Here is an 11,567-nt window from a genome sequence, read left to right on the forward strand (position 1 = left end):
GCAGTTTTCACTAGAACCATTTTCTATCAAAGAAATAGCCCCAATGGAAACTGCTGACACGGCTATCTGCAATATCACTCCATAAATATTTAATTTTTTTACTTTACTGTAACATTTCAGGGAACTTTTCAATCACCCCATGCATTGATGCAAATTTTTTAATATACAGTACAGGCCAAAAGTTTGGACACACCTTCTCATTCAATGCGTTTCCTTTTTATTTTCATGACTATTTACATTGTAGATTCTCACTGAAGGCATCAAAACTATGAATGAACACATATGGAATTATGTACTTAACAAAAAAGGGTGAAATAACTGAAAACATGTCTTATATTTTAGATTCTTCAAAGTAGCCACCCTTTGCTTTTTTATTAATAAGGGAAAAAATTCCACTAATTAACCCTGACAAAGCACACCTGTGAAGTGAAAACCATTTCAGGTGACTACCTCATGAAGCTCATTTAGAGAACACCGAGGGTTTGCAGAGTTATCAAAAAAAGCAAAGGGTGGCTACTTTGAAGAATCTAAAATATAACACATGTTTTCAGTTATTTCACACTTTTTTGTTAAGTACATAATTCTATATGTGTTCATTCATAGTTTTGATGCCTTCAGTGATAATCTACAATGTAAATATTCATGAAAATAAAGAAACACATTGAATGAGAAGGTGTGTCCAAACTTTTGGCCTGTACTGTATAAATGTATGTGTGAGTATATGTATACACACATTTTTTTTTTTTCTGTTTCCAGGTGCAGGCCCCATTCTGTACCCCGGATAAACATCGCTACTGGGAGACTGACTGTGGCAACTATGCTGGAGCACTTATCTACTTCTGCTCTTTTTATGTCATTATAGCCTACATCATGCTCAACCTACTCGTAGGTCAGTGTGTATAGGTACTGTATACTTGTATTGATTAAACCTTGTGGAGACACACACACAGCCACATGATGGGAACTCCCCTTTCAGTTGGGGGAAAAACTGTGTGCATGCATAAAAGCCATTCAAAAGAATGAAAAACTTGTGCTTTGACAAGGGCTCTTTTTCACGCTGCTTTATGTAACTCAAGACAGCAGAGCTAATAAAGCAGAATTACACTTGGGTTTATCATGTCTCTAAAGACACAAAAAGAGTTTCTTCAGAGACAGGAGTTTAGTTTTTTAGAGATTATTATACATAGCACAATGATAAACCCCCTTTATGCATTATTTCTTTTTCACGTCAGAGGCCACTATATAAGAAGAGAGAGAGAAACAAAATGATATGGCAGAAAAAAGGAAAGTAGTTACACAGAAGGCATGAGGAGAATCAAAATGAGCACTAGTTTTAAGATGGAACCAACCCATCTCTAGATCTTTTTGAATGTTATCCACTATGTATTCTCTGGTGTTATGGACTTTATCTATGTCATTCACTTTCATATGTTTTGTATTCTTGTCAGAAAAAAAAACCCAGATAAACCAGAGATACCAATTGTGATATAAGCACCACCACTGACCTATTGCAAAGACCATTCTTTATAGAAAAAGAAAGACAAATGGAAAGTAGCCGCACAGCTCTAAATCTTAGACAGTGTATTGAGTGCCTGGCAGTGACAAAGATCGAAGAAAACAAAAACTCTGGCACTCACAGATAAGTAATCTTATGTAATGTGAGCAAAAAAACGACCGCATCTCGGCTAGAAGCCGTCATCAACGCTGGCTTCTAGCTAAAAGGCGTTCTTCTTCGTTTTTTGCCCGCATTAAATAAGAAGATTACTTATCTGTGAGTGTCGGGAGTTTTTGATTTCTTGGAAAAAGAAAATACTCCTAAAATCACACACACAAGAAGTAATGCATGAAAAGAGCAAGAGTGATTGTTGTATGTATCTTCTTGCTTGAGCTCGTGTTATGAGAATCATTTATCATCATTATTATAACAGTCTGGGTTTCAATCAACACATTATCGTGATATGATTAATTTAGTTTTCCAGAAGCCTGGGCTGTTGACTCATGGCAGCATAACAAAATAGATATTTTAAGGATATTTAAAGGGCAGAAGAACAACTTGTATTCATTGTTAGACAAACACAGATGATTGATGCATCTTTAAATGAAAACTACATGGATATTGTCATCATGGAATATTTGCATCTGTGAGTATTGATATATCTTGCTATTGCTGCAGCCATCATTGTGGAGAACTTCTCTCTGTTCTACTCCACCGAGGAGGACCAGCTGCTGAGCTATAATGACCTGAGGCACTTCCAAATCATCTGGAACATGGTGGATGACAAACGGGAGGTGAGAAATTAGCAATAGGAGAGAGGATGAGGACACCGCAGAGGGGAGAGGGTGATGATCATTTGGCTATGAGCAAAGGATAATATAGAGAAGTTAGAGCTAATGAGAAGGGCTGAAGGAGTGAAGTATAGCCGTGAGTAACAGGAGTAAAAGTAATTAGAACAGTCTGTGCTGGATCAAAAATGTAGATCACCCCCCCCCCCTCCCATTTATCCATTATGACATCCAGTTTTACTGTAGGCTTTCATTTTCAATCATTTGCGCAGGCATGCACAATTATAACATACAGAACAATGTAAATGTGAGCAGCAGCCCTTACATATATTTTTGGTCCCACCCCAGCCCTATTCACATTTGCCACTAACTAGCTGTAACTGTGGTCTGACATCCCACTGACTCCCCACTCCCACCCAACCACCCCCAAAAATAAAAAAAAAGGGTCATTAAGTGTCTTTTACTCTCAGGCTTAAAAGCTAGACACAAGAAATCCAAGTCTCAGCATCACAGACTTGAGTCACGTCACAGGTTCTTGAATAACAACGTGACTTCTATGACTGTTTCCCCAGGGTGTGATCCCCACATCCAGGGTGAAGTTCCTGCTTCGTCTCCTCCGAGGCAGGCTGGAGGTGGACCTGGACAAAGACAAGTTGCTGTTCAAACACATGTGCTATGAGATGGAGCGACTGCACAGTGGAGGGGATGTGACCTTCCATGATGTGCTCAGGTGACCATGGAACACCGATACAGTGTATACGTTTTTAAGGGGGACCCACTAGGACAACAAAATGTAACACCAATACTGAGCTGAAGTGTCCTTAACATGTTAAATATCCACTATATCAGTCCAAATCTCTAAGTGGTGCTGCATCAAAACATATTTATTAGTTCTGTCCAGTTGAAATTCTGGTTTGAGGGACTCCAGCACAACAGGTAACAAAACCTGCTTCTAAAGACAAATTGGGACTGAATGTCTTGAACAACTTGACTCACTCTGTAAGTTATATAACATTCCATCATTTCAGGGTTTAGAAGTCTTTAAAACTTCAGTTAGGTCTTGATGGTTTGAAACTTCTGTGCAATGTTGACTTGTACAGTACATCATTACATGTCTAAGTAGTATTTTTGCTTTAAAGCCCTGATAAACTTTAGTTTTACCAAAGCATAATTATATTCCACTAAATACAGTATGTCCGTCTTTTGTGTGTGTGTGTGTGTGTGTGTGTCTGTGTGTGTGTGTGTGTGTGCGTGTGTGTGTGTGTGTGTGTGTGTGTGTGTGTGTGTGTGTGTGTGTGTGTGTCAAACAGCATGCTGTCATATCGCTCAGTGGACATTAGAAAGTCTCTCCAGCTGGAGGAGCTGTTGGCCAGGGAACAGTTGGAGTACACCATTGAAGAAGAGGTTGCCAAACAGACCATACGCATGTGGCTCAAGAAATGCCTCAAACGCATCCGGGCGGTTAGTCTCTCAGCAGAAAACACACAAACATGCCTTATGAAAACAGACTCATTCCCAGGGTATTTTTGCAAAGATGCATGTACAGTACACACTACAGCATCACACACTGACCACATTATGTCGGTGTGCCCTTGCAGAAGCAGCAGCAGTCGTGTAGCATCATCCACAGCCTGAGAGAAAGCCAGCAGCAGGAGTTGAGCCGCTTCCTTAACCCCCCCAGCATAGAGACCACCTTGCCAAGTGAAGACCACAATGCTAACAACCCAGACAACCCTTCGCAGCCTGAGGTAAAGCCCCACATTCATACCAACACTGCGTACAGTACACACTCACACGTGCTCACAGCTTGATATATAGCAAGCACATCATATAATCTGCATGTGTGCACTTGCAGTGGTAAAACAAAGCATATCCCCTCTTTGTTTAGATGAGTGGTCTCCAGCAGCTACTCAGCCCTACATTGTCAGACAGAGGAGGCTACAGGCAGGACTCTTCAGACCTGGGGAGACCACAGAGGAAGCTGGGACAGTGGCGGCTGCCTGCAGGTGTGTACAGTACAGCTCTGTATACGGTCTATTGCAAGTGGCACAGTTTTGTAGAGAGTCAATTAAAAACTCTTATTTACAATAGTGGTCTGGCAAGAGGATGTGGCATTTTAACAATAAAGTCAAAGCAACGTAGGTTGACATGACAAGAATCAGGCCATGAATCCTCTGTTCTTTGTGTTTGTTGTGTCAGGTCGCACAAGTGTCAAGTCCATAGTGTGTAAGATAAACCCTGTCAACGATGAGGCTTCTTCGGGGTCAGAGGTGAAGAAGTGGTGGACCCGTCAGCTGACTGTGGAGAGCGACGAGAGTGGCGACGACCTCATCGACATTTAGAGAATGAGGCGCTGCCTTCACAGATGAGCTGGGAAGCTAGCTGTCTGGCTCAAGTTGTTTCAACTTGCTCTCCCCTGATCAATGAAAACAATGCTTTTTCTAATCTTTTTTTATCCAGGTTCAGAACTCTTCTGAAAGTATTGCAGGCTGTGCGTGCAGGTTATCGATGATAGTGTCGTTGAGCAGCCATTTTGACATGCAGTCACGATTTCAAACCTCTGGGATAGGTATTACTTTTCCTTTGTGATTTCCGCTCATTACGATTGCTGAGTTTTTCTATGCAGGCACATAGTATGGTGTTAAGGCAGACTGTGTGACACGAAAGGACATGTTGCATTCATGAAACAAACCAAGAAGCTGCTGCTCTATATGTTTTCCACTGTTCTGCTGTTTCAACTTTTGAAACCGGTAATTACATTATTGGTGCAGCTAAAATAAGTTGTGATGTCCCTTTATGTCAATGTTTTGTTCTTCTGTTTTAGTCCATGTTTCTGATTATGTCTCTTCTGGAGTTCAGTATCAATCGTATAAATATCGATTTCCTTATAGTCACTTTATACTTAAACCAGCCCTCTTGTTCGTGTCGGTAGAACAAGCAAATGAAGCAACTTTTAGATTTTTGACTGTGAATGTAATTAACAGTCAAATCTATCTTGTGTATTTGTGTGGAGTTAAAACATGAAATATTTTGTAAATTATTATAAATCCTTAGCTTTATCAAATATTCAATTATTCTAATAAAGGCCTGCATAGGCATTTATGAGCAAACAAATTGTCAGATTTGATTTCCTTTACATTACATTACATACTTTAAGCAGACACTGACAGGCAACCATCCACACTTGCTTATCAAAACGTTCAATTCTAAATTCCGACAGGCGCTGTTCAATATGAGACAGAAAATTGTCTAAAGTTTTAAATCACAAATCCCTAAATATATGGTTCATACTATTTTCCTGTTGGGATTTTGTCTCCACAATAAAACAAAAATGCTTCTATCTAATCAATGCTTGTACATGCTGATTATAGACCACAAGGCATTTTGTGCAGCCTGTGTTACCTTTGCAGTAACACAAGTCCTGAGTTTTGATTTGGCCATTCCATGATTGCTTTAGAAAGCCTGTTGCCGCATTCATCAATTACTTGTTTTACACAGTGATTCAATTTAGGGGGAATTTAATTACCCCTCTACAGTATGAGTAAAAAAAAAACTGGGATTAGACTAACGAAGGGGGTAATTGAGTGGACAGATGCTGTTTAATGATTCTCCTCGTACACATCTGCTCAGATCAAACACCCAGGCAGTCCCCGCCTCTTCTCTGCTTAACACTGCCCTCTCCTGGATACACGCTGAGCTGCCCTGATAAGCTGTTGAGCATGTTTTTCTGACTATGTGGTCCCAACTTAGTTTTTTACATTTCTTGTTATGTATGAAATGCAAGTAAGTGAGCAAAGGAGAATTGACTCAGTTCTAAGACTGCCGTGCAGGGCTGTTCTGTTTGATTACATTATATTGTGCAGTTTTTTTCCTCAACATTCTCTATGTTAAGTCATTGCTTATCCTGGTGCCCAGCACTTTTTTCCTTTTCACAGTGATGACCGATGATGACAGTCCTGCCATCACAGCAGCTTACTGTGGACATAGATGAGCTCACTTTCCAACCAGCCGCCCAGGTCAGCATGAATCTGCTGTCCACAGAATGAAATGTAGTTGATCCTGTAGACAGGCACTGTGAGTACACACACCCACTCACTCACACACACAAACAAATAAACTCATAAACAGAGGTGTGTGTGTGTGTGTATTAGTCTCTCATTTTACGCCTTGTGTTCCTTGATGATGTATTTCTTTATCCTTAATTTTTCAGACAATTGCCTCAGGTTAGATTTGAGCTAATTGACTAATGCACTCAACTGCCGGCTGCAGCTAAAGCATTTTTTTCTTAACAAGGGCCCTTGTTAGACACTGAATTAGCCTATTAAAAGAGACAGGGTCTTCATTTGTCCATTCAAAAGCCCAGTAAGTTTCACAGTTGATGGAGTGTGTATGGGGTTTGGCTGGATAATGAATGTGAGGGAAAGCAGAGAGAGTGGAGAGAATCAGCTGCCTGTGGGACGCCTACTTGCTCTATAGAAATCATGACTTACTCTCACGTTCCAGTCTCGATGATTGAGTGCCCCCCCCCTCCCGGCATATGGTCCTGTAGGGTAACAGTGTGACATCAGCCCTCTTGCCAATCAACTGTCTTTAATTTCTCTTTTCTCGTTCTTTCTTCTCCTCAACCATCGCCTCTTAAGCTCCACTTAGCTCAGAACTAGCTCATCAAAGGGCTTTTTTCTCTTTTTTCTCATTTTCGCCCTGCGTGGTTGAACACTTTTTGTCTTTTAATTGCCTCTGCATCACACTGGCTCTTACAGGCCCTGTTGTTTTTACCCTCTCTATTGTAATTTGCCCATCTCTCCCTTGTGCATGTCCACTTCTTATTTAGGGCCTAATTGAGGCACTTTGGTAATTGAGGAGGAAGTTCTTAAGAGCAGAGGGAGTAGAAGAGAGTCTGTGAGTCGAGATTACCTGTAATTAAAGTACATGATGGCTTTGATGGCTTGGTCCCCTCCTGTTGAGATGTCGCTTTCAAATCCTGGCAGCAGCCGCAGCATCACATAGACTATAAAATGCATTCTCTGCCTGAACTGCAGCACAAGACCACTACACAGACACACACACACACACATACTGTACACATGGATGCTAATACTGCAAATGCTGTATGCATGACAGACAGAGCCATCAAACAGAAATTCTTATACAAAAAGCATATACTTCACATACTGTACATCCCAAGTACAGTTGTTAATGGCTCTCGACCACAGCTTATTAAAAACTAGTTCTAGAGGAGGAAGTGTTGGAAATTAAATATAATTTAGAGCAAACTTGTCACCCTCCCACAGAAATGTTGAATGTATACCTCTGAGACTTCACACAGATAACCATGTTATCTGATTATTAAGCAGAAATGAGGTGTGATTGCCCTCAAATGTGTAAATGTTTCAAATGGCAGAGATGTAAGTGGTGAGAGTCCTCATGATCTGATTTATCATTGGCCGACAGATTCCAACACCTTTGCCAAGAGCATATAGGGTACTCAATGCTTGATTCACTTTTCATCTTGGCTGCAACTACTTTCCATCGTGTCTTTACTTAGAATCCGCTTCATTGTGTGTCTCTTTTGCTGATGTCAAAGCACCATGGCACCAAGGAGTGCGAAATAATGCACTCACTCCTTCACTCAAATAGAAACTTGCCTATAAACCATAAATTGAGCAAAGAGAAGTATAAAGGTGTTATGCTCTCAATCCATACAACCAGTGATGAGTGCCTCAACAGTAAGACTGATTAGAGTAAATATGAGGTGAAGCAGGTTAAAAACTTTCTCTCACTGAGTTCCTCATGGCTATTGTCCCTTCTAGACACTATTGAGAGTGTCTGTCTGCAGCCTTGAGCAATTAAGGGATACCGACAGGGGTTAAAGCAGGGTGAGCCTCATAAGGAGGCCATTGTTCCTCAAGGCAAAAATGACGTCTATTTCAAAAGATGCACGGGATTATCTGGCATGTGCATTTGTACAGAAGTGACTAGTCATTTTTTCGTTTTAGTACATGACTACATAATGAAGTGTGATTATGAATGAAGGCCCCTTTTTATATGTCTTTTGATGAATATTCTATTTTCATCATTTCAATGTAGCTTGCTCTCCATTTTAGATCCTTGTTGTGAATATTTCCCTCCTTTCCACACATTCTTGGCCTCATAAATAAGGTGGTGGCAGTGCAAATTAGCCGCCTGTATCTCATGTCAACATCCACCCCAGGTCTGGGCCTGATCCTGTCCCTGTGTTTTGAAACAGATGGCTACTACTACAATAAAAAAAGTAGCAAATTATTTTAGCAGCAGGCGGCAAAAGCAATTAACAACTGGCATAATGTGTTGATTAAAATCCATTCCAGTCTCAATGAAGGGAGAAAGAACTCTCATTTTCCACTCAGTCATTTGGCGTACATCCACCGCTCAAAGTCCACTCACCTTGACCTGACCACAGCTGTTGTTCACTTAGGACCATGATTCTTTGACCGCATTCACTTTCCACTGAAGATAGAAATAAGACCCACTCTTTTTATTACTCATGCGTTGGCTACAAAACGATTAAAAGTACAATTAAACTTTTTTTGTAAGTTACTATATTTAAGAAATTAAATGGCTCTTTCTTCCCCATGTGAACTTAAAGAACACTCGTTGCTCAAATTCAACTTCAGTTTCACTTTCCCACTAAAATTTTAAAGCTGTCATTTCATTTTCTCTGTGCTTTATAATCTTCACCATAACTGATCTGAGACTGGCTGTTTTCAGCATAATTAGAACAAACATCTTCTATTTTTCCATATAAGTTAAATTTAAATGCCTGTTTCATGCTTGAAATATATCTCTCAGATTTAGACTCACACTATGAAACTGCGGCTCCTTTGTAAATGTGATGAATGCAGGAAGTCATTTTTCAGGCCTTTACCTCCATGTTCCTCATCAACAGCAGTCAATTGCCACCCCACCGATCACCGAGCACCAAGTGAGAGGCTGTACTTTGTCTTTGAGCCAGAAAATCTCATTTTCACTAAACACCTAATCAGTCCCATTCATTTGGCTATGGTTCCCTAGTTCCCCAGTTCTACACCTGGCTTTGGCGTCTTTAATTACTAGAAGACGGGCTTTGTCTGATCTGTAGCCAAGACTGGAATATGAGTGACAAATGCGGAAGGAAATCATACAGGCTCAAACCAATTCAATTACCCACCAATCAAAGTAGAAAGGCCTGTAATTGCAGTGAAAGGGTAACAATGAGAGCCTCCACTTCAGTCTGAACATTGAGGGTATTATTAGCATGGAATAATGCCTACCTGCAGGGGGTGCTATGCTCAAACTATTAAATTTCACTGCAGCGAGCAATCTTACAGATCACTATAATGTGATTATAGCCCTCGGTGAGACATTACCTTATAATTTCATGTTTTTAACTCTGCCATTATGTCAAATTGTGCATGAATATGGTGTTTGCGAGCAAGGGAGCAGAAAATGGATATGACATTATGAAGAAGCAAAGCATTTACTCTGCAATGAGAATTAGGAAATTTGACTGTTATATACTAACAATGACAGAAGAAGCAGCATTGTGTAGGAATGATTTCACATCAGAATAGACAAGATGTCCTAAAGGAAAAATAAATAAACCGTTATCCATACCTTTCTAAACCGCCAACTCTGAACGAAATGACTGGCTACATCCCTGACTGTCTTGTTCTGTATTTCTACTCCAATATCAAACCAAGGCATTCTGTGAATTTTGTATCTGACCATACAAGTCTTCAAAGCAAACAAACAAATAGAAACCAGCATCATATGCTACAGTCAGGTCAAGCTGAAGAAGAATGGCTCTCAGACTCCATCATTGTGTGCTGGAAGAACATTGTGCATTCACACAAAAGAACAACATGCTTCCTCCTCAGCTCAAAAGGCATCCATACGTAGTTTCTTATTCTACTGAGATCAAAGACTGCCTTTAATTTCGGTCGGTCTGCACCTGCCAACATTTCCCTCCCCTTTCTCTGGAAATTGTGAATGATTTTAATGTATGTATTTGCCATCAGCCCCCTCCTCCCTCTGTGTCCAACCTACAGAAGTCATTTCAAGCCCCAGACCCAGAGATGTATAAAAGCCCAGACAGAGAAATGGAATGTCGGTGACAGAGGCAGAGAAATATAGTCTGCTGCCAACTGACAGAAACCCCCACTGGCTGCAGAATGGGATAGTTTGGGACAACTCAGGTACAAAGTGACAACTTCAATTTTGTCTTTCCTTTTGTTTTTTTTTGTTTTTATGCCTTCCTTTGTTTGGCTGCATTTGAAAATTGCCAATCACGATATCAAAAGAGAACGCTATTGTCATATAGTTTGTTTTCCGAACGTAACCTTTCTCTGCTCTGCAGTCACACTTCATTTTTCAGATTCCGAAAATTCAAACTCATGTGTGGGGTATGCGCATGCATGCCCGCACATACACACAGGCTGGCACGTGGGTACATGCGCAAAAGCAAACAAACAAAATCAAACAACATCAAACAGTATCAAAGTGAAAATCAGTGTCCTTCATGGAATGTGTGATGTTACTGATTATTTTCTACTTGGCTTGGCACAGTTCTGATTTTTTAAGACAGTGTAGATCTGATTTTAAAATAAGATTTTGATATTTGGCATGACAACTTCACAGCAATTAATTTCACACTGGGGACAGGACTTGCCAGGATACGTGTCTGGTCACAAGATTATTGGGATAAATCTGGTTTACTTGTTTGTAACCTGATTTTAATTATCCAAGGAAACCTAATTATCCCGCTTTATTTAGATAATAGCTGCAGTCATCTGACTTTTTAGCAGTTTAACTTGATAAGCTCCTGGGACACAGACTCAACATACATGTTCAAGCGACAGTAAGGATGCCGAACAAGCAAGTCAGTAAGTGTACCATCAAATGGTGTGCTGAGCTTGACCTGATAGTTGAGGATGAAGTTACAGTATAGTCTTCATGCTGCCAGAAACGGGCCTCTCCACTCTCCACACAATTCATTATTACTGATGTGGCTCTACAGGGAGTCTGTCTATGGGCACACACACAGATGCACACACAAGATGATACCAGAATTGTGGGATTACCAGAATGTTGTGTTAGTTTGCTAACTTAGTACATACTGTATATAAGTGGTGGGGAGTATACAGTGTTAGGGAGTAATGGAGGCCAAGGGATCCAGACTCACTGAAGTGCAGACACAGGCTTTTGTTGTATCAGTCTCTGGGTGAGAGAAGGGGAAGCATTCTGGAGTTCAGGCTGCCTCCATTTCT

General features: G+C 40.5%; 1 protein-coding gene across 5 annotated transcripts in view; it reads left to right on the top strand.

Moving 5' to 3' along the window:
• The window catches only part of nalcn (sodium leak channel, non-selective), an 84,668-nt gene extending 79,303 nt beyond the window's left edge, over positions 1 to 5,365 (top strand). For all 5 annotated transcript variants that reach the window (XM_028591007.1, XM_028591012.1, XM_028591008.1 and 2 more), the window contains 7 exons: positions 757 to 889; positions 2,174 to 2,289; positions 2,856 to 3,013; positions 3,594 to 3,744; positions 3,882 to 4,031; positions 4,172 to 4,289; positions 4,483 to 5,365. In XM_028591007.1, coding sequence (XP_028446808.1) covers positions 757 to 889; positions 2,174 to 2,289; positions 2,856 to 3,013; positions 3,594 to 3,744; positions 3,882 to 4,031; positions 4,172 to 4,289; positions 4,483 to 4,625 — 969 coding nt within the window. In that variant the 3' untranslated portion in view covers positions 4,626 to 5,365. The remainder of the gene's footprint in view (positions 1 to 756; positions 890 to 2,173; positions 2,290 to 2,855; positions 3,014 to 3,593; positions 3,745 to 3,881; positions 4,032 to 4,171; positions 4,290 to 4,482) is intronic.
• Positions 5,366 to 11,567: the final 6,202 nt, after the last annotated feature.

This window comes from Perca flavescens, chromosome 11, assembly GCF_004354835.1.
Source record: "Perca flavescens isolate YP-PL-M2 chromosome 11, PFLA_1.0, whole genome shotgun sequence".
Lineage (NCBI taxonomy): Eukaryota > Metazoa > Chordata > Actinopteri > Perciformes > Percidae > Perca > Perca flavescens.